This window comes from Epinephelus moara, chromosome 23 (genome assembly GCF_006386435.1).
Source record: "Epinephelus moara isolate mb chromosome 23, YSFRI_EMoa_1.0, whole genome shotgun sequence".
Taxonomy (NCBI): domain Eukaryota; kingdom Metazoa; phylum Chordata; class Actinopteri; order Perciformes; family Serranidae; genus Epinephelus; species Epinephelus moara.
Window position 1 is genome coordinate 28,979,203 of NC_065528.1, and position 23,591 is coordinate 29,002,793.

Sequence of the window (23,591 nt, forward strand, 5' to 3'; positions counted from 1 at the left end):
TGCCACAAAGGTCCCAAGGCCAGAATCAAAGTGCAAACGTGTCACCTTTTATCAAAAATCGTCGTTTTCAACACAAAATATGTCATTAGATTGGAGGAGTTTCTGTCTGCCCGCATGCCTTAAGGTAAGAATCTCTTACAGTAGCGTTATGATAACCTTACTTACATGACGATGTGTCAAGCTTGTTGATTTGTTTTGATTTAGTAAACGCCAGCCAGTGTTTCCCCCGGTGCCGCTGCTGTAACATCTCGCCTTACGCAATTAACTCGCTATCTCCACTTTAGGCAGCAGCAGAGTCGAGGACGAGCCAACACTCAGATAAGGGTGCTCTAATCCGTCTGTTATTGGCAGATATTTATTCTACATCAGCGAATCTGTGTTGACACTGGCAGGAGGAGAGCTGGTTAACGTCATAGATAGCCGGTGGTGGTAACTGACAGCTCATGGAGGTTGCATTTAGTAATATAATGATGCATCTAAGCTCTTTTTGGTATTTAAATTTGGTAAAGGTAATTACAACATTCTCACAATGTGTTCAAATGTAATCTTGTAAAATGTTTAAAGGGGCAAAAAGCTTTGGAAGCAGCATGCACGGCTGAACGAGTCATAATCAAGTCAATCTCACTGTATATAATGGCAATAACAGGCAACTGAACTGAAGGAAATAGCTTGTTAGCTAGTTAGCAGCCTGATAGCAAAGCTAGCACACTGTCATAGGGTCTCTCCGAAATCCGGCGTAAAAGTTCAGTTTTTTTACGTACTCGAGGCAAATTATGAACCCTTCACCTTGGGTTTGAACCCTTCGCCTTGGGTTCGTACCCTTCACTCTGGGTTCGTACCCTTCACCCTGGGTTTGAACCCTTCGCCTTGGGTTCGTACCCTTCACTCTGGGTTCATACCCTTCACTCTGGGTTTGAACTCTTCACCTTGGGTTCGTACCCTTCACTCGGGGTTCGTACCCTTCACTCTGGGTTTGAACCCTTCACCTTGGGTTCGTACCCTTCACCCTGGGTTCGTACCCTTCACCCTGGGTTCGAACCCTTCACCTTGGGTTCGAACCCTTCACTCTGGGTTCATACCCTTCACTCTGGGTTCGAACCAGGAACCCTCTTGCTGTGAGACGACATGATGCCTCATGCCTTATTAACTTTGGTGTTTTGTCTCATTATTTTGACTTTTTTTTTTTTCTCAGTTTTGACTTTTTATCTCATATTTTTTACTTTTTGTTTCATATTTTTGTTTTTTTTCTCTTGTACTTGTGACTTTTTGTCTTAGTTTGGATTTTTTGTCTCATTATTTTGACGTTTTGTCCCATAATTTTATCTCAGTTTTGACTTTAATGGTAACTTAGAGTATTTGTCTCATAATTTGTACTTTTTATGTTATAATTTGACTTTTTATCTCATATTTTTGACTTTTTGTCTAAGTTTGGATTTTTTTTAGCCTTATTATTTTTAATGTTTCGTCTCATTATTTTGACTTTTTTTATATCTCAGTTTTGACTTTATCTCATATTTTTTGGCCTCATTACTTTTGACTTTTTGTCCTAGTTTAATTTTTTTGGCCTCATTATTTTTGGTGTTTTGTCTCATTATTTTGACTTCTTTTTATCTCAGTTTTGACTTTTTATTACAAATTTTGACTTTTTGTGTCATACTTTTTTTTCTCTTGTACTTTTGACATTTTGTCTCATAATTTTATTTCAGTTTTGACTTTGTGTCTTAGTTTAATTTAAAAAAGATGCCTTGAGCATGTACATAAGCACAGATTACTAATCAAGTATTTATAAACCACTGGAGTTCTTAATATATGATGACTTTCAGTACAGCTCATTACTGTAAATCATTATCAGCCGTATTACAGGGTATGTAAAGTTATGTCAGTGTTTGTAATGTTGCAATCAAAAACTGCTGACAGTATTTGTTAAGAGGTCATATATGAGACCTCTTAACAAATACTGTTAAGAGGCTGCCAGTTCTTACTGGCAGTACTGACTACTGCCAGTAAGAACTGATTGGTCTCTTTCAAACTGTCAGAGCAGAAACAAGTACACGCTTGCCTTTGCCAGCATCTGCCTTCATAAGTTCCATGAGCACTTTATTATTCACCTTAAACAGGAGCTGAACTCTCACCTGTATAACTGTGTAAAAAACACTCTGATATGACACGTGACTGAGAGGTTCCTCAGGTGGTTGTTAAGTCAAGCACAAGATCGCTGAGTCACAGCTGGGAAATTCCCTCAAGGGCTTACTGCTGTCATTTTACCAAACAGGAAACATATGTGTGGTCAGCTAGGTAGTTGTCTATGTTGTCCAACAGCTGAGTGGCGAGATTGCTTTTGTCATTTCCTGTTGTTTTAAGCTCCAAGAGGCAACTTTCAATCTCAGTCTGTCTGTCAAACATGACTTCATGTTTTAAGTTTAAGACCACTTTATAAACTATCAAAAAAGATCAAATCTGAGCAACTGAATCTTTGAAAATTAATAATCATGCAAATAAAATGAGTCTAAAACCAGAACAGAGTTTTAAAAACAACATCTGAAGTAACTGAAACTGAAACAAATTTAGATTACTTAACTCAACATAGATTATTGTGCAAATTTCCGCCAGTAAAAAAGACAGAAGTTAGTCATGATGGAAAATAATGAGAATTTAGAGTATTTGTTTTTTAATTTGTACTTTTCATGTTACAATTTAGACTTTTGGTTTTTATATTTTTGAATTTTATGTCATTTTTGTCTTTTTGTCTTAATTTTTTGGCCTCCTTATTTTTGACATTTAGTCTCATTATTTAGACTTCTTTTTATCTCAGTTTTGACTTTTATATCTCATAATTTTTACTTTTTGTGTCATTTTTTTGAGTTTTTGTCTTGTGCTTGTGACTTTTTGTCTTAGTTTGGATTTTTTTGTCTCATTATTTTGACGTTTCATCTCATTATTTTATCTCAGTTTTATATTTTTGGGGGCATTTTAGCCTTTAATTGATAGGACAGACAAGCGTGAAAGGGGGAGAGAGAGAGGGAAAGACGTGCAGCAAAGGGCCACAGGCTGGAGTCGAACCTGGGCCGCTGCGGCAACAGCATTGTACATGGGGCGCCTGCTCTATCCACTAAGCCACCGATGCCCCTCATCTCATTATTTTGACTTTTTTAATCTCAGTTTTGACTTTTTATCTCATATTTTTGACTATTCGTCTTAGTTTAATTTGTTTGGCCTCATTATTTTTGTTGTTTTGTCTCATTATTTTGACTTTTTATCTCATATTTTTGACTTTTTGTGTCATACTTTTGAGTTTTTGTCTTGTACTTTTGAATTTTTGTCTCTCTGACGTTTCATCTAATTATTTAATTTGTTTTGACTTTCTGTCTCATAATTTCTCTTCATATTTCTATTTTATTTTTACTGGTAGAAACTGACGTCCATCGAGTTTTCTAGACCAGTGGTTTCCAACCTTTTTTAACTTTTGACCCCTTAAAATGAAGAAACATCTAATTGCAGCCCTTTATCACCAGTCGCATTAAATCTACCATTTGACCAATTTTTGTGTTTTATTTGAATATCTTTGAGCAGCCTGAGGAGATAAAATGATTCCGTAATTCACCTGAAAAAGATTTTAAAGACAGAATTATGTTTATTCTGTTCTGGTGTTGAATTATCTGATGACCTCTTAAACTCATCCTGTGGGAACCACTCGAGATGATTGACTAGAAATAAATACATAAATAAGAATTAAAAATACATATTTTGAAGACCAGCCAAAACATCAAACTTTCATCTAAGGAATTGAGTCTGTTTCTATTTTATTATGGCAAAAGTAACCTGTAACGTGACAGTTGAGTCGTAGTCCTGGTGACTCATGCTAAAAAACTGCTGCGTTGCACTTTCTTTTCCGAGAGTGAGACATTGCAGCAGTGTGTAATATTGGTGTGTGGGCAGAAATGGACCACTTCTTGGAAGAAAGAGGAATTATTTGTCCTCCATTCATCGTCAAAGCAAGTGCAGGTTATGTTTTTAAATGTTGACACTTTAGATTGCCTTTTTCAGGGGTCAAACACTGTTTAATAATGATCTCTTTGTTTGGTTAAATGTCAGGAATGTGAACTTCCTCTTTATTTTAGTGTACAGTTACAGTTCCCCTTTTTGTGTTATTTTATCCCTGACACGACATTCAATAGCAGGTTTGGTTTTTATGGTATGGTTCTGGAAGTTTCTTTCACAACAACAAAAATTCCCACGTTGTTTTTGTTTGTGATGAATTTGGTGGACTTTTAAAATGTTTTTGGGGAGAAAACAAAAACATGTACATTTACATTTGAGAGGCATAATGACAAAGCATGCCGAACCCTACAGCTGTAACACCACTTGAGTAACCTTATCATTTTAGAATAAAATAAACGTGAGACACGTTTTATTTGCTGTCACTGTTCGTCAGTTTCACTTTCAGTTTGAAATCGTTTGAGCTCTTAATGGCAAAAAATATATATTATTATAGAGTTTGATTTATTTGCTTATTTTAAACAGAAAAAACTCAACCAGAACTGGAAAATACCATTGTTACTATTGATCATGACATATTAATCAATAAACTGGAAAGGTATGGCATCAGAGGGGTTGTATTGAACTGGGTGAATAGCTATATACAAAGCCATCAACAGTTCGTACACATTGGTGAACATGAATCTTCATGTTTGGATGAAACATGTGGAATCCCACAGGGGTCCATTTTAGGACCATAACAGTTTGTTTTGTATATCAATAACACATGTAAAGTACCAGAAATATTACACTTGTGTTATTTGCAGATGATAAGAACATTTTGGTGGAGGTGGTCACATCAGATGTGAGTGAATTAAAGATGTGGTTTGACTCAAATAAATTATCATGAAATCTGAATAAAACCAAACTAATGGGTGTTTTGAAATCAAAGTAAATAAATACACAAGTATTTATTAAGATAGATAATGTTGTATGTAATAATGTAATGTGAGGAGAGTGTATTTATGTAATAGTCTGTTTAGTGACGGCATAGTATAGTTTGAGATTGTGCTTCTGCCTCCTTTTCTGACATGAAATGTTAATTTATATTTGTCAGTGTAAGTTTGTTCATGATTTAAGTTTTTTTTCCTACAATATAATCTGTTTTATTATCATTAACATTATTTTTTTTTTTAAATGTTAGAAATAAATGAATTAAATCGAATCAAATCAAAAACTAGCACAGTTAGCTTGTTTCTTCTTTTTTTAATACAGTTTTATTCAACAATACAATGTATAAAAAAATCCAGTATAGTCCAGTATAAAACAAACACAACAATACATGACAGCTGAAACAAACTGCAATGAAAGCTAAATAATAGATAAAGTAAGAATGGAGATTAGAAAACAACAACAAAAACAAAACAAACAAACAAATAGCAGTTCATTTCACATCAGGGGTTTCATCAAATATTTTTTTTGTGATACTGTTAAAATGTGTTTCCATTCATTTGTTGTTCAAAAGACCAAAGCAGTTCAACACCGAGTTAAATTCAAAGTTAGCTTGTTTCTCATTAGCATGCTTGGATATTAGCATGCGTCACCGTACGCGATGACGCTGGCCGGAAGTGCGTCACCGTCTCATGACTTGATAAATACAACTGTCAGGTAGGAGTTCGGTTCAGAGTTTAAACTGTAGGATCGGAGATTGATCGATGAATAAGCGTTAAAGAAATCTCTTGGGCGGACATTTCAGTTTCTTTTTAATCGTCTTGGCCGTAAGTACTCGTGTTGTTATGTTTGTGTTACATACAAACATGTACTTAGTGTTTAAAAGTAGGGTAAAAATGTTTTTTGGTAGTTTCGGCAGTTCAGTGAGTGACGTTATAACCAGCGAAAGTTTGATTTAGCTAGCTAATATTAAGTTAATGACTCAATGTGTTAGTAAACTTTGAGTTTCGTTAGTGTTACAGAGAGCCAGAGTAATAACTGTTAAAGTATATTTCCTGTTTAGTTTAGTATTGTACTTTTTCTCTTGTCCTCTGACGAGGAAGCTAACAGTTAGCATTGGGGATGTTATTCAGTCACAGTCGAGACTAATTTACTACTTTACTTTATATTTGTTACGTGTAGTTTCACATACGTTGATCTGTTAAACAGTCGTGATTTAAACTTTACAAGCTGGGCAGCGAAATTGGCTTTAACCAACATTTTAAAGCTGTCTCGTTTCGTTTAACAGTGAATGAACTTCTTATTAAATTCCTGCCTGTATTTAATTCAGTGTTCTCGGGAACAACAGGTTTGCATCAAGCTTTCAATTTATCATAACATGCCTGAACATGACCCAGTGAAGTTCCCGTTTATCACCAGCAGACAGCGACAAATGCAACAAGAAAGTCATTAAACTGACAGTTAATACATGATTATTGATAGATTGGATCAGATGATAACTTATAGAGCATTAGATTATCAGAGCATCACCCTCATTTCCTCTTTCTAAATTCATTTAAGTTATACATCTTAACTGATATAATAGAGGTTTGAATGTTCTGTACAGTATTATTGTAAAAACAAAGTTTATTAGGCAGTACAAGAACAAAAGAAAACAAACTGGAATCAGCAGAAATAAATACATTTACAGAAACAAAGGCAGCTATTATAAGGAAATTTACAAGAAAAAATGAATCCAAACTTTCACCGGTTCCAGCTTCTCAAATGTGAGGATTTGCTGATATTTTCTGTTTTTATATCACTTTAAAAATGAATATTTTGGAGGCTGTTGGTTGTGCATCATGATCAGTCACCTTGTGCTCTGTTGAGACGTAGCAGACATTTTTCAGAATTTTCTTACATTTATCAACTAAATAATTAGTCGATGAGTCAGTTATGAAAAATAATCATGAGCTGCACTTCTTAATTTATTAGAAAAGACCTAAAGTAAAACAAAACTGATAATAACTGGAAGAATACAAAGAACGTAAGACCAAAGAAAGTATAATAATGTAATTCATCTACGTATTTAGTTTTTATAAGCTATTACTCAGTCTAGAAAACAAACAATAAAAATCAAAAGGAAATTAAAAATACCCACCATGAGTTCCAAGAACCCAAGATAACATCTTCAGATTGTTTGTACTGTTTGACCGACTGACCAAACCCCAAAGATATCCAGATGACATCATGAGAGTAGAACAAAAAACCCTGCTGCTTACACTCACTGAAAAAATAGGAAGACAAGTACCAGACTGCAGCAGGAGTTATATTAAACTTTATGCTTAAGTATTTGACATTTCATTGAGTTTTCCTTTATTTAACCAGGTAAATGTCTCATTTAACTGCAAGTGATAAAACTTTGATTCTTTAATCAACAGTAAACCAACATGTCTAACGGACACGTGGTCATCCACGACCTCCTCTCCAACCAAAACGGCCTCAGCGGCAGCACAGACCCCCTCAGATCTACCTCAGACACAGACAGCATGGAGGACACGCTGGAGTTCAAACTCCTCATGGCCTACGCAAAGAGGAGACGGCCAAAAAAGAAGTCACCTGCACAGGACAGTCAGACTTTAGCAAACGGTGGCACCGACGCAAACGGATCAGCCTCACCTCAGCTGCCGGCCAAGACTGAGAAGGAGGAGGAGAACAACAAGAAAAAGAAGACGAAGAAGAGGAGGAAGGGGCTGAAACTGTTGCGGTTTTTTAGCTGTGTTAAACCTCAGACAGAAGATGAAAATCTGAGCCAACATACTGAGAAGCCGTCTGCTGGTGACTTCAGATCTAGTGATGTTATAGAACGTGAGTATTAAGATACAGCCTCAGAAGAACTAAAGACCACAGAGCACAAATGCAACAACCTGTTATTTTTCACATGCTTTTTAAACATGATTCTGTTTTTATTAGGGCTGCAGCTAACTGTTATTTTCATCATCAGTTAAACTGCAGGTTGTTTCACTCATTTACTATCCAAAGTGGCCTCTTCAGTTTGCTTCTTTTGTTCAGCCAACAACCCAAAATCCAAAGACTCTTCATTTATCATCACGAATGACATGGGAAAGCAGCAAAGTCCCGCATTTAAAAAAGCTGGAACAAGCAGATGCTCCCTTCATTACATCAGGAGTAGTCTATTCAGTTTCACTGCAAAGGGTTAAAAAATGTACACTTAATTTTTGCTACAAAAATGTGATCCTTTCGGGGGCCACCGTTACACGTGTTGCTGGATTTCGACAGGGGAAAGAGCCTGTCTCCAAGATACAGCACTTAAATTTAATGTGCACTTACTCCTCTGTTGGGTAACGCTAACAAAACCAGGTATGAAGCGGCCCCAGGGCTAAATAATTAAAGATGGTTGCAGCATGCTTTCTGAAGTGAAAATGTTTTATTCTTTTCATGCACAAGTTGGTGCCTTTGTTAGGGATAAAATTAGTGGGCAGAATGGACCACCATTCAATCGATTAATCTTCTAATCGTTGCAGTTCTAGTTTCCATCTGTCAGCCAGTGATAGTGTCATATATATTTCAGCACTGCAACAATTTGACAATTGCACAAAATGAATCGGCTATCGTTTAATAAAATATCGATCTTGTCAGTCATTGCTCAAGAAAAAAAAAAAAAAACTAAAATTCTCTGGGCGATGATTTCACACTTTTCGATTATATTCATGGCTTGGATTGATTGATGAAAATAACCGTTAGCCCTCATATACTAGAGTAAGGACTTTAATTTGTTTTACCAAATTACCAAAAAACATCAGAAATCAGGACGAGTTTGTTCTGACATTTGAATCCTGCTTGAAATAAACAGAGCCTTTTTCAAACTCTTGCATGACGCAGTTTCTTTCACCTCCCCACGTCGTCATAAAACCTGTCGCGTCATCTTGTTTTTGTACTTTTGCCAATATGCAAATCCATTTTCAGCTTTTTAAAACTGAGTCAAGAAGGTTAAATGTCGTTAACATGCGGCCGCGGGTTGTTTTACTGACGTGTGTGCCAGCAGGCATTTATGTTGCAGGCTGTGACTCAGACTGTGACTCAGGCTTTCACTTTGACGTAACACATCATCGTTTTGGGGATTTCTTTTTGTTTGTTTTTTTGTTTAAGATACAGGCTTGGACTTGTGGCTGTTATGCCCTTTTCTTCTCCCTAAATGTTTAATGTGTGTGTTTATTATTTCTTTCAGCTAAAGTAAAAGAGGACGAGGAGTTGAACACAGTCGCAAGTAAGCTGACAAAGATCGCTGATGACATCCCGTTCATTCCTCCAGAAATAGAGACGGATGCGCCACAGGGTGAGTTTTGGTTTCCTCCTTACGGAATAAATTAACACTCAGTGTTTTTTAAGTGAAGATGCGCAAAAACAATTTTTAGATTTTTCTCCTGAACCTCTCGTTTCAACCTGATGAGTGCCTCCAAATTGCAACGTAAGGGGCCGTGCACATGCGTCTTCAAATTCGTTGTTTTTAAGGAAGACACACAGGTGCGCTTAAACGTCAGAGCAACACTGTGGCACCACAGCTGTGCCCTGAGATAAACTGAGTTCAACTTTTGGAACGCAGCAGCGTGGCTGTCTGTCTGTTTGTTGACAAAAGCATCTCCAAGAGCAGAAATTAGAATTTCACGCTGCAGAGCTTCAAGTACTGTTGTCAGGAATCATCAGACGCAAGTTTAGCAGCGTCATTCACGGTGTCAGGGGACCCAAAATGACAATTACAATGGCTGTCAACTGCGTTTTATCACAGAACAGCTCTGAAACAAAAGTAAATCATGGTTTAACATGAATTTACATGACGAGGTTTGAGAGGCCAGTTTACCAGAGACTTGCTAATCCTGGTGGTTTTCTTATAGTAAGATGTCAGCTGATAATCATGTGTTCTGTTGTGCAGATGTGAATGTGGAGAGAATGATTGGCCTGCTGCTGAGGGATGCTGGAGACAGACTGAACGAACAGGTAAGACGCAATGTCTCCTCTTACATGAAAACCTGCATAAAATAAATAAGTGTTGCAGCGAGCAGTTACTTAGCTACGTGGTATGAATCTGCTGTGGTTGCTTCATGACGTTAGCTTTTTATTTATCAATAAAAAACACTAAACAGTAAAATGTTTCGTGTCTCCATCAGGAGCTGAAGGATGCCAACATCGCCTTAGAGCTGTTCTGGAACTACAGTTTCTTTGAGAAACTAATTAAGGCCCTTCTCACAAGGATGGGCCTCAGGAGCCCCAACCCTGACTCTCCGGGGCCTACGGGATCTCCCAAAAGCCAGATTGCCGTGACTTGTGAGGTGAGACAAGCTTTATGGTGTTTATATAAAAAAAGACTCAAGTAAAAAGATTGTAAAACTGACTGACTGTTGAACGTGTGCGTCTCCGGCAGGTCACCAGTCGTCTGTCAGCGGTGAGCTCGCTGCCCAGGAACCGACTGCTCGATCACGGAGCCAGATATCTGCAGCAATACTACTCACCGTGGGTACAGCAGCTGGGCGGATACGTACGTGAAACACACACACACACACACACACACACACACATGCTGTTAATATCGCCTTGAAACAAATTAGTGTCGACCATAAGCCTTTTAAATTTTGTTCACAGGAGGAAGCCTTTTACAGCGACGATGAGGACGACTCCTGCTGAGCAGAAAGAAGTGGCTGTTTTGAGACACAAGGAACAAAATCACACTCAGGAAACACTGTATTCTGCCACGCCAGTTTACACGCACGTAAAACCCAGACCTGACGACCGTTAACATATTTGCATGCTTTAGAAAAATAGGAAAATATGTAATCATGTTAATCTGGGTTTTTATCTTCATGAATAATGTTATTGTTCAAGTCTTTGTTTTGGAACAATTCTTTTAGAAGTCTTATGTCAGGTTCATACTACTAGATGTCAGCCTAATTGTAGCCTGGCGCGGTGTCGACATGGATGACGTGAACGACGGCGAATGTCGTACAGGATAATCCATCGTTTCATCACGTGTAGCGTGTCATAGTAGACGACAACCGACACCACGATGTCCCGACAGAGACTCCAGCATGTTTGATTTTCTTTTTGTAAATGTAGCTCCTGCCATCTGGTGGCACTTTTATGTTACTACAATAACAGTTCAGCTGACGCATGAACAGACAGTGATCACACCTGACATTAAAAACGACCAGGGACGACTGGTCTGTCATGTCTTTCGGTAAAGTCACGGCACCAATGACTTCACAATCTCCTAATGTGACATAGTGACTGTTGGTAAATGTTGTGTAGTGTGAACCAGGCATTATGAAGACCGTGAACCGAAGAGGAAACTATTTTCATGTCACTAATAACTGTTAAATGTGATTTACTACTATGTAGTTTTCTTCTCAGGGACATGCAGGCGACCTGTAGCAATATTTAATCAGCATTAATATTTGTTCCTGGAGCTTGGTGGACAAAATCTGTATTGTATATTTTCATAAGACAAATGTATTATCTTTCAGCACTCGCACTTTTTTATGAAAATGAATTTATATGTTTGCAAAGTTTGCGAGGGATGCGCCAAGTTGCTTAGCTGTAATTGTTGCTGGTGTTTTCTGCATTTCATTTTTTTTTTACTTTTTTCAAAAGATGCCAAAGAAACCTTGTCTGTGCCGCCTGAATGTTTTAATTTAGCTACAAATGAATGCTAATGTGACTCAAAAATAAACTGTATTTGTTATTTAATTTCAGTTGATATCAAGTGGTCCTTGCTCAGTGATGTATTTAATTTTTTTCTAAATGTTTGTCGGTACAGCAATAAAATAATTAACTTAAAGGCCAGTTTATATCACTATATATTACTGTATTTATGTCACAAGAAGTATATGACACATTTTAGTACAAGGCGGCCATGTATGTGGGGAAACTATGCAATACAATTACCTAAATTGTATGGTGCATGTATAAAATGTATAAAAGAACTATACTTAATTTTAATGCACACGTCCCTCATTTTCCAGACCTAGTTTTGCTCAATAAAATATGTTTGTGTGACAACAGCACCTCCCTGTGTTTAAATGAGGGAACTGCACTTTGTACTGCCAACAGATCCCAGGCAAATATTCGATCATTTATTTTCTTTATCGATTTTCTTTATTTTTTTACCGAATTTCCCAGCGTTTCCCAAAGTGATAAATTCTTATATTAGATTTTGATTAATTCGGCATATTAATATAATTGGTAATAGCATTTTCTTTAATTTAAAATCAACTTTGAGCTTTGGTTTACCGTTTACAGGAAGTTAGTTCATGGGTATTCTGTGTGAGACAACACCATAATAAAAGTTGAAAACTTAATTATATGATGGCTTATAACGGATGTTATTTATGCCGAATCAAAGAGGGGGATCTCCTTAATTCAGAGAGTTATTTAAATCAAGTTTGCTAACTGATCACGCTTCCTGAAATCAAATCATCTTTAAATTATCATTTTTTTTAAACGGAGTTTGGCGTGCACTCTTTCCTAGCGCGTGCCGCTCAGCTTGCTCTGTTGTGTGATGTCTCGCGGTGAAATGAGATCCAACCCGTCCCCGTGCACACCTCGGACTGCCTCAACCTGCTTACCCACAACAAACCCGCGCGCCAGGAAGACTCGGCTCATCAGTCGGTGTCATCAATGACGTCTCACCTGTCGGTCACTCTTCAACAGGCTGCACCTCCACTTGTGCGTAATGTTTAACGCCGTTCACCAGGGTCGCAAATACGTCCCCACGCGCTCGTCGGTCACGGATGACTCTCCATTACCCGTGCGGACTGTTCTCATCAACAAATCCCCCGGGACGCTGAGCGAGGCAGCGGAGGCTACTTGGCCACCGCCGGGCGCTAAGATGCGGATCTCTAAAGCCAGCAAGGGCGCGGTGGTGGTGCGGGCGGTCCGGAGGCACCCTCCGTCTCCTCAGCCGGCCAGTCTGGAGAGCCTGGAGGCGGCGTGGAGTGAGAGAACGCACCCGGAGGGGAAATCACCGGAGAGTTCACCGAGCCATGACGGGAGAGACAGCGAGCCAGGAGCTGTCGGGAACGGGATGGAGGGTCACGGAGGAGGACCACCGCGGGCCAGGAGGAGGGGGTTCAGACCCCCCGATGTGAGGACCATCTTCTCCCCCGGAGAGAGGGACCCCAGGGTGAAAGAGGAGTCCGGGGAGGGACACACCTTCGAGCCTGGAGGCGGGAACACCTGGTGTGATGTGTGCTGCAGCTACATCTTCCAGCATGGTCTCACCTGTGCAGGTGAGTCTGAGATGAGGAGCCCCTTCAGAGCATGACTCATCAAACTATCATTCATAACCATTAAAGGGTGTGTAGTTCAGCTTATATGGAAATTTGGTATTTACTTGACAAATTTAATACTGAAATTCAACCAAACATTATTTTTTCTTTCTAAAAAAATCATTTAAAGACTTTTTATTTTTCTGTTTCTTTTTTTATGACTTGCAATTTTTAAATGTTATAATATTAAAATCAGTTGCAACGCAAGGTTTACATACACCCATAACCAAGAGGGGTCACCCCACCTATAGAGTGGATCACACATCATGAACACACTATACACTTTATTAACCACAGACACATGACACAGCACAATACATACACTTCTGTAAATAAGCCAGAAGGGATATGTATCTGAAGAAAATTGGAAAAGAAGAAATAATAAATGAATAAATTAATGAATCAATAGATAAATAAATAAATAAATAAATAAAAGTTAAATAAATAAAAATGGATAAATATATAAATAAATAAAAATAAATAAAATAGATAGATAAATGGATAAATACACAAATAAATTAAAAATATAGATAAATAAATGAATGAAAATAAAATAAATAAAAATAAATGAAATACATAGATAAACAAATAAAAAATAAAATAAAAAATGAAAATAAAATGAAGAAAAATAAATAAATTAGATAGACAGAAAGATTAATAAATACACAAATAAATTGAAAATATAGATAAATAAATGAATGAAAATAAGATAAACAAATGAAATAAATAGATAGATAAACAAATAAATAAAACTAAATAAATAAATGAAAACTAAATAAAATAAATAAAAATAAACAAAATAGATAGATAGAAAGATGGATAGATAAAAATAAATAAATAAATGAAAAGTAAATAAATAAAAATAAATGATTTAGATAGAAAGATGGATAAATACACAAATAGATAAAAATGAACAATGTCGCTCACTGGATATTTTCTCTTTTTGGGACCATCCTCTGTAAACCCTAGAGATGGTTGTGCTGAAAATCCCAGTAAATACTCAGACCAGCCCGTCTGGCACCAACAACCATGCCACGTTCAAAGTCACTTAATCACCTTTCTTCATCATTCTGATGCTCAGTTTGAACTTCAGCAAGTCGTCATCACTGTGTCTACATGACTAAGTGAATTTAGTTTTCTGCTGAAAATCTTTTTGATTTCACACCTACACAAAGTATGTCCAGAAACAACTTCACGGAGGTGTAGTGGTTAGCATTGTTTCCTCACAGCAAGAGGGTTCCTGGTTCAAATCCAGGAGGGAGTTTGCACATTCTCCCTGTGTCAGTGTGGGTTTCCTCCAGGTACTCCAGCTTCCTCCCACAGTCCAAAGACATGCAGGTTACTTGGTGACTCTAAATTGTCCGTAGGTGTGAATGGTTGTCTGTCTCTATAGCCCCTTTTACGCTGCCAGATCTTCGGCGAATGTTGGGCCGTTTTGCCGGCAAGCTGCGAGCGTTTAGACACACAGAGCCGGATTGGTGAGTTGATCCGAGGTGCCCAATTTTTGGCCTCGTAGGGTAGACATATCGGCGGGACCCTTTTGGTTTAAAAAGAACGAGGCGCCCTTCCGCCATAGGGGGGGCTGTTGATGACTTGTGGGAGGAGCTGTTGATGACACTGCACGTGCGACCCACTGGTGGTGGACTGACAGGAAACAGCAGGAATGAGCAGCTAGTAGCAAGAGGGAAACACAAACCTGACAGACACTGTAAAGATGAGCAACTGGGGAGACAAGGAATTGCGCGCCCTCCTTGTCCTCGCAAACAAAGAGGCCATTAACCGTCAAATAACGGGAACGGTGAAGGACGTGCCGACTGGGATAGGCTCCAGCCCGCCTGCGACCCCCAACAGGATAAGTGGTTACGGAAAATAAATAAATGAATGAACTCCAAAAAGCTGTAAAGTAAAGGGAGGAAAGATAGAACTAGAAACCACAGGACAAGGTTTACGCTGGATTATGACGTCCTGGAGGAGAAACAAAGTCATTAGTTGTTTGTTTAGGAACTCAGACCTGACCAGTGAATAACTCTGCTTGATATAACTGGAATTTTATTTTCAACATTCATTGATTGAGGACTCTAAAGAGGAAATACAGCAGGTGTGGTTGAACAAACATTTAGAGATGCTATGTTCGACTAAACGGGATCTGTTTTGATGTAAGAATGGGAAAAGTGAAGGAAACAGTTCTTATCAAAGTGGCATCGTCACTTTTAGGTATTCCTCTCTGACATGCACTGAGAGCACACGTCTGAATGCTGTAGATGACATGAGTAGGCAGGGCTCTGAAACACAGCTCAGCAGCTGGAATGCAGTCGGTATGCAGACGGACCGGTTCAGACGTAAAAGGAAACGAGCCTCAGCGTCTCCTCGAGTACAAACTGGACCTCCCTCTGTGTCCCATTTTGTCTGACGAACAATAGAAAGAGGAAACGCAGAAAATGACTCTCCTTCCTCATGTGCCGAGGCTGCCGGGTGCGTTTGTTGGTGTTGTGATGGAAATGAGACTCAGAAGGTTTTGAATATTCAAAGAGCTGTTTGTGAACCTTCATTTACTGAATCTTTTTTTAATTTCCTCCTTTTCTTTACACGCCCTGTCATGTAGCTTTAATCAGTGGTGTAGCGCGCTTAAATCACACATCAGATCTTGATGAACAAATTATGCAAGTTGAAAGTGGAGAACAAAATGACGTAACAGCGGTGAGTGGAAGCCAAAATCATCAACCCACTGAGGTGAGGGCTGGATTCAAAATCACACCAAATATCAAAGTAAGAAATTGAAATCACAGGCTGATCCAACTCCTGACGATGTCTGAGCATGTTCCTAATGAGTCGGCAGATGGTGTCCTGGGGGATCTCCTCCCAGACCTGGATCAGGGCATGAGTAAGCTCCTGGACCCAAGGCCAACTGCACAGGAGGAACCCAGGGCCAACTACACCAGGAGGAACCCAAGGCCAACTGCACCAGGATGAACCCAGGGCCAACTACACCAGGAGGAACCCAGGGCCAACTACCCCAGGAGGAACCCAAGGCCAACTACACCAGGAGGAACCCAGGGCCAACTACACCAGGAGGAACCCAAGGCCAACTGCACCAGGAGGAACCCAGGGCCCATTGCACCAGGAGGAACCCAGGGCCAACTGCACCAGGAGGAACTCAGGGCCAACTGCACCAGGAGGAACCCAAGGCCAACTGCACCAGGAGGAACCCAAAGCCAACTGCACCAGGAGGAACCCAAGGCCAACTGCACCAGGAGGAACCCAAGGCCAACTGCACCAGGAGGAACCCAGGGCCAACTACACCAGGAGGAATCCAGGGCCTGCTGCCCCAGGAGGAACCCAGGGCCAACTGCACCAGGAGGAACCCAGGGCCCATTGCACCAGGAGGAACCCAGGGCCAACTGCATCAGGAGGAACGACTGCCTATTTTTGTAGATATTTTGAATTTCTTTGTGGTTTCTTTGCATCATTTATGGTCAATTTTGTGTCCCTTTGTAGTAATTTTGTATCTTTTCCCAAACATTACTGTCTCCTTATAGTCATTTAGTGTGTTCTTGTTCTTATTTTGTGTCTCTTTAAAGTCGTTTTTCGTCTCTTCATATTTGTTTTGCCTATTTTTGTAGATATTTGCAGTCTCTTGCGTCATTTATGGTCTGTTTGTGTCCCTTTGTAGTCGTTATGCATCTTTTTTGTAATCATTTTGTGTCTTAACCAAACATTTAGTGTGTCTTCATAGTCGTTCTATGTGTCTTTAAAGTCGTTTTTCGTCTCTTCATATTTGTTTTGCCTATTTTTGTAGATATTTGCAGTCTCTTTGCATCATCTATGGTCTTGTTGTTTCTCTTTGTAGTCATTTTGTGTCTCTTTGTTGTTCCTTTGCATTCTTTTTTGTCTTTTTTGTCTCACTGTGGTCATTCTGAGTCCCTTGGTTGCAACATAATTTGCACCGTAACAAAATGACTGAACCAGATTTGATTTTAAGAACAATATGAACTTTATTTGCTGTAAAATATTAGCTTAAAACACACAAAATCATGCAGCAACAACGCAACACAAGTCATACAGAAAATATGAAACAGTAAAACAAGGCTGACACAGACACTAAACAAAGTGTGCTTGCGCCCTTTTAGCCTTTTAACCTCGTTGTGTTTACAGACAATATTCCTGCACAATGAGCTCTGTGTTTCCCGTCAGTTTTACCAGCACTGCTGATGGACTTCATGTGTATATATGTGCGGCTGATCTTTCTGCTCATGTAAAATGCATTTGATTGCCACTCAGGAAGCCTCTGAAAGGCCCATTACTCCATCTGAATGTCCTTAACCAAAGGACAAAAATAATGTTTCAGATTAAAAAACAAACTGGTAGAGTTAAGACAAGTCGTCGCTAACGTCCTGTAGCTCTCTGCAGGGGACTGCTGCTGACTAGTTCAGCTATTAACACATAAAACAGTCACTCATAAGTCAGTGGAGGAACAGCTGTTCACTTATTTCTTTTAAACATTAATTGATGGTGCTGCAGGCAGGCTGAACTGACCCACTTCACGTTATAAAGACTGTGTTCATGTTTCACTTTAAGTTTCATGATTTTGTTGAAATTCATTAATTTAAGTGAGTCAGTAGACAAACTGATCTTCAAGGCTGAATGATATAGACTTGGGAAAGTTAAAAAAAAATCTGACAACAGTATACGTATTACAAAAAAAAAAACTCAACCTAGACAAACATGAAGGAGGAAAACTTAAAGACCTTCTGTGCACTCACTATGAGAATCTGTGGGCAGATTATGGGACAATGGGCCCCACCACCTCTCCTACATAGACACACAGACTTAGTGGAGGTTTTGTGTCTTTTTGTAGCTGTTGTGCATGTCTTTGTGGTTGTTTTGTGTCTCTTTAATGTAATTTAATGCCTTTTTTGGTCATTTTGTGTCACTTTCTATTTGTTTGTGTCTCTTTGTTGTCATTTTGTAGTTGTTTTGTATCTCTTCATAATCATTTTGTGTCTTTTTTGAAACATTGTGTGTATCCTTGTCGTCATTTTGTCTCTATCTAGTTGTTTTTTGTCTCTTTGTAGTTGTTTGCCTATTTATGTAGATATTTTGATTTTCTTTGCAGTTTCTATGCAGCATTTATGGTCATTTTGTGTCTCCTTTTGGTATTTTGTGTCTCCTTGTAGTCATGTCTCGTCTCTTTGTAGTCATTTTGCGTCTCTTTGTGGTAATTTTGTGTTTCCTGGTAGTCATGTCTTGTCTCTTTGTAGTCATTTTGTGTCTCCTTGTAGTCATGTCTTGTCTCTTTGTAGTCAGTTTGTGTCCCTTTGTAGTCATTATGTGTCTCCTTGTGGTAATTTTGTGTCTCCTTGTAGTCATGCTGTGTCTCTTTGTAGTCATTTTGTGTCTCCTTGTAGTCATATCTTGTCTCTTTGTAGTCATTTTGTGTCTCCTTGTAGTCATGCTGTGTCCCTTTGTAGTCATTTTGTGTCTCCTTGTAGTCATGTCTTGTCTCTTTGTAGTCATTTTGTGTCTCCTTGTAGTCATGCTGTGTCCCTTTGTAGTCATTATGTGTTTCCTTGTGGTGATTTTGTGTCTCTTTGTAGTCATTTTGTGTCTCCTTGGGGTCATTTTGTGTCTCCTTGTAGTCATGTCTTGTCTCTTTGTTGTCATTTTGTGTCTCCTTGTAGTCATGTCTTGTCTCTTTGTAGTCATTTTGTGTCTCCTTGTAGTCATGCTGTGTCCCTTTGTAGTCATTATGTGTTTCCTTGTGGTGATTTTGTGTCTCTTTGTAGTCATTTTGTGTCTCCTTGGGGTCATTTTGTGTCTCCTTGTAGTCATGTCTTGTCTCTTTGTTGTCATTTTGTGTCTCCTTGTAGTCATGTCTTGTCTCTTTGTAGTCATTTTGTGTCTCCTTGTAGTCATGCTTTGTCTCTTTGTAGTTATGCTTTGTCTCTTTGTAGTCATTATGTGTCTACTTGGGGTAATTTTGTGTCTCCTTGTAGTCATGTCCTGTCTCTTTGTAGTCACTTTGTGTCTACTTGTGGTAATTTTGTGTCTCTTTGTAGTCATTTTATATCTTTTTCTAAACATTTTGCGTCTCTTTATGGTAATTTTGTGTTTCCTGGTAGTCATGTCTTGTCTCTTTGTAGTCATTTTGTGTCTCTTTGTAGTCATTATGTGTCTCCTTGTAATTTTGTGTCTCCTTGTAGTCATGCTTTGTCTCTTTGTAGTTATGCTCTGTCTCTTTGTAGTCATCATGTGTCTACTTGGGGTAATTTTGTGTCTCCTTGTAGTCATGTCTTGTGTCTTTGTAGTCATTTTGTGTCTCTTTGTGGTTATTTTGTGTCTACTTGTGGTAATTTTGTGTCTCCCTCTAGTAATGTCTTGTCTCTTTGTAGTCATTTTGTGTCTCCTTTTGGTGTTTTCTGTCTCCTTGTAGTCATGTCTCATCTCTTTGTAGTCATTTTGCATCTCTTTGTGGTAATTTTGTGTTTCCTGGTAGTCATGTCTTGTCTTTTTGTAGCCATTTTGTGTCTCCTTGTAGTCATGCCTTGTCTCCTTGTAGTCATTTTGTGTCTCTTTGTAGTCATTATGTGTCTCCTTGTGGTAATTTTGTGTTTCCTGGTAGTCATGTCTTGTGTTTTTGTAGTCATTTTGTGTCTCCTTGTAGTCACGTCCTGTCTCTTTGTAGTCATATTGTTCCTCTTTGTAGTCATTTTGTGTCTCTTTGTGGTAATGTTGTGTCTCCTTGTAGTCATTGTATATCTTTTTCCAAACATTTTGTGGCTCTTTGTGGTAATTTTTGTCTCATTGTAGTCATGTCTTGTCTCTTTGTAGTCATTTTGTGGCTCCTTGTAGTAACTTTGTGTCTTTTTTTAAAAAAACATTGTGTGTATGCTTGTAGTCATTTTGTGTCTCTCTCTAGTCTTTTTTGTCTCTTTGTAGTTGCTGGCCTATTTTTGGAGATATTTTGAATTTCTTTGCAGTTTCTTTGCATCATTTTTGTGTTTCTCTGTAGTCGTCATGCATCTTTTTTGTGGTCATTTTCTGTCTCTTTGTGGTTGTTTTGTCCATTTTTGTAGTTGTTTTAAGTCTCTTCGTAGCTCCTTTGCATCTTTTTCTGTCTTTTTTTGTCTCTCTGTGGTCATTTTGAGTCTCTTGGTTGCTACATATAGATTTAGGATTTTACAAGTGAAGGCCAGGGGGTACCTTGACACACTGCCGAGTAGGGCCATTCAGTAATCCATCTATGCTTGTATTAAAGTCTTACTTAAATTTAGTTGTTACTTGAAGAACAAGACGACCAGGATATGTGCTTGTACTTGCATTGGGACATTTTACGGTTGTTTTCAGTGGTCTCTGGTGGACAAACCTGTGTAGTGGAGACACTCCTCAGACATAATATTTTATTACCTGCTGACTTATATGCCGATACCGACAGATCTCTTTGGCTAGCTAAAATCAGCTGATAATATATCTTTTGATTATTGAATTCAGGTGTTTCAATCAGACCAGTTGCCACAGGTGTATAAAATCAAGAACCTAGCCACGCGGTCTCAATTTGCAAACATTTGTGACACAAAATGGGTCGCTCTGAAGAATGTGAATCAGAAAGTGGCATGAGAAGAAAATGAGTACAAGTAAAAAGTATAAGTACCTCCAGTTTTACAGAGGTACAGAACTTGAGTGAATGTATTGACTTACATCCCAGCACTGATCTGGATACTGATACTGGAGAAAACCCAGCTGTTCCTCACAGTGAATTAATGCATGTGCGTCTCAAAGTGGGTCAGATGAGGCTGGATAAGGACACTTCCTGGACTCTGTCCCTGTCTTCCTGTGGGTCTGTCGCCCTCTCGTCTCTTTGTGTCGTCCTCGTCCAGATGAAGTAACAGAAACCTGCCACAGAGATCAGGACGTCTTTGTCTGACAGGGTTTAATGTTGCAGCAGATACACTCAGTGTGTGTGTTCATTAGTCGTGGGTAGGTAGAGAGCGTTTAAGTGTGTCTAATAGCTCCGTGGTTCTGCTGGTTTCCATCTGTTCTCTGTTCCTGTCACATTATAGAGCAGAACAATAAGCACTTATCCATCTGCCTATGGATCTGTTCTTTAATATTAAATGACCCCACGACCTTTACTCAGCACAAACTTGGGTCTGCGCAGTGTGTATGATGCTATAATGTTCATTACGCAAAGGACTGCTATGAAGAGATGGATGATAGGTAGACACAAATATACACTCACCAGCCACTTTATTAGGTACACTTTACTAGTACCAGGTTGGAACCGCTTTTCCTAGTGCAAACCTAGGGTGGGGGAGCCCTTCTGTGTGGAGTTTGCATGTTCTCCCTGTGTTAGCATGGGTTTCCTCCAGGTGCTCCAGCTTCCTCCCACAGCCCAAAGACATGCAGGTTAACTGGTGACTCTACCCTGCCTCTCGCGACCCCTAACAGGATAAGCAGATAGGTAAAATGAAATGAACTGCCTCAGTTCTTTATAGAGCGTTGTTCCTGTGGGCTCCGGCAAAACTAAACCCCTGAGCTTGCCTGAGAAGGACTAAATGCACAAAGCTGCTATTTTTAAATATCCCATGGAGAGAGACTCTCACTGCAGCCTGTTCTATTTTGTTCTGAAAATGTCGGCGTGCAGCCTCGTTCTGTGGACGATAAACAAGGTGCAGACTGATAAAGGAGGAAATACAGTGAGTGCTGGACGGAGCAGTGAGTGACAACAACCCCGCCCACATTTAAGAGTTCTGTTTGTGGTGGAAACACTAGGGTCTAGGTACCATGTCCAGGTACCTAGGTCCTAGGTACCATGAAGGGTTACTGTTGGTTCCAAATGTACCATACTGAAAGTGTTTGGTGGAAACAGTGCCTTATGGCCGGTATACACTGTGCGATTTTGGGCTGTCCCAGACGAAAGATGACCATCGTGGGAGAAACGTGGCGATATCTTTGGTCGTGGCTCTAAAATGGTGGTCTTGCGTCGTGCTGTGAGACAGGTTCAAGGACGGTCATTGTCAACGTCAATTTAGGATGACTATCTCACAGTGTGACAGCTGCTACGACCTATGGCTACTAATCAACCAATAGGAATGCAGCACGAAATGACGCAACACCAGCGCTAAACCCAAACAAATGATCGCTTGCCATGGAGGTAAAACGAACAAAAAACTCCCAGAAAGAGGAAAGTTCAGTGGAGCTGTGGCAGCAGAAGCCGCCTCATGACCGCGAGAAAAAAGACGCTGCATGGAAGGAAATTGTGGAGGAACTGCAACTTCCAGGTGAGCAAGCTACCTGTGGTGGCGCAGATGGAAGACGTACACCAATGCGGTGCACGCTGATGACGTTGCATATTGACATATGTCGTAACCTGCGATTCAGTAGTAAACGGCCATAATACAATCTCCACACATCAAACTTGACGTCATACCAAAGTTTATTAGATCCACGTCTCACAGCGTGTCATGCAATGGTCTTATAAGATTGCTAAAATCGCACAGTGTATAGAGGGCTTAAGAGAATGGGTTGTTTTGACCCAGTGTTAGTGTATTTTTACATTATTTACCCAAAGCCTATCCCAGCTGACATCGGGTGAGAGGCAGGGTTCACCCTGGACAGGTCACCAGACTATCACAGGGCTGACACATAGAGACAGACAACCATTCACACTCACATTCACACCTACGGACAATTTAGAGTCACCAGTTAACCTGCATGTCTTTGGACTGTGGGAGGAAGCTGGAGCACCTGGAGGAAACCCACGCTGACACAGGGAGAACATGCAAACTCCACACAGAAGCACTCCCCCACCCAGAGTTCAAACCAGGAACCCTCTTGCTGTGAGGTGACAATGCTAACCACTACACCACTGTGCCGAATTTGTATTTGTCTTATTAATAATTTATATAATCGATACTTGAAACTGTGTGACGATACAATATTGCCACACAAAGAACAACCCAATGTGTACTCAGAAAATTTAACCTAAACCAGATCAATTTAAACCCAGCTGATGTTTAGTGTGTGCATATAAACAGAGAGTTTATTACACTCCAATCTGGAAATCCATCGGTAAAAAAAAAAAAGTTTTTTCTTCCTTTACCTCTGGAGGCACAGCCCGGAGTTTTTCGACTAACGGAAGTGCAGGGGCCTTGGCGATCGATCACACCTTCACTTCCGGCGGTGCCCCCAGGGAATCGCCGTGTTGTTTGCGAATACTTTGGGTAGAAAACCAGCAGAGTTTAGCTATATATCACATTTTTCACGTCACTATATCACCATGTAGACTAATCTCATGTTTGTTAAGTCTATAAACACAATGATTGAACAAACGTTACTATTTCTGTGTGC

The 23,591-nt window shown here is 39.5% G+C and overlaps 2 protein-coding genes across 2 annotated transcripts in view; both read left to right on the forward strand.

The window, feature by feature from the left end:
• The first annotated feature begins 5,626 nt into the window (after positions 1–5,626).
• LOC126384920 (uncharacterized) lies at positions 5,627–11,664 on the forward strand. Its single transcript, XM_050036368.1, has 7 exons — positions 5,627–5,753; positions 7,347–7,773; positions 9,155–9,262; positions 9,857–9,921; positions 10,092–10,253; positions 10,346–10,459; positions 10,564–11,664. Exons 2-7 carry the CDS (start codon positions 7,356–7,358, stop codon positions 10,603–10,605), a joined length of 909 nt encoding a protein of 302 aa, XP_049892325.1. The 5' UTR covers positions 5,627–5,753; positions 7,347–7,355; the 3' UTR covers positions 10,606–11,664.
• A 154-nt stretch (positions 11,665–11,818) lies between these two features.
• Positions 11,819–23,591, forward strand: part of rassf3 (Ras association domain family member 3) — a 103,323-nt gene continuing 91,550 nt past the window's right edge. Inside the window, exon 1 of the mRNA XM_050036359.1 lies at positions 11,819–13,205. Coding sequence (XP_049892316.1) covers positions 12,650–13,205 — 556 coding nt within the window. The 5' untranslated portion in view covers positions 11,819–12,649. The remainder of the gene's footprint in view (positions 13,206–23,591) is intronic.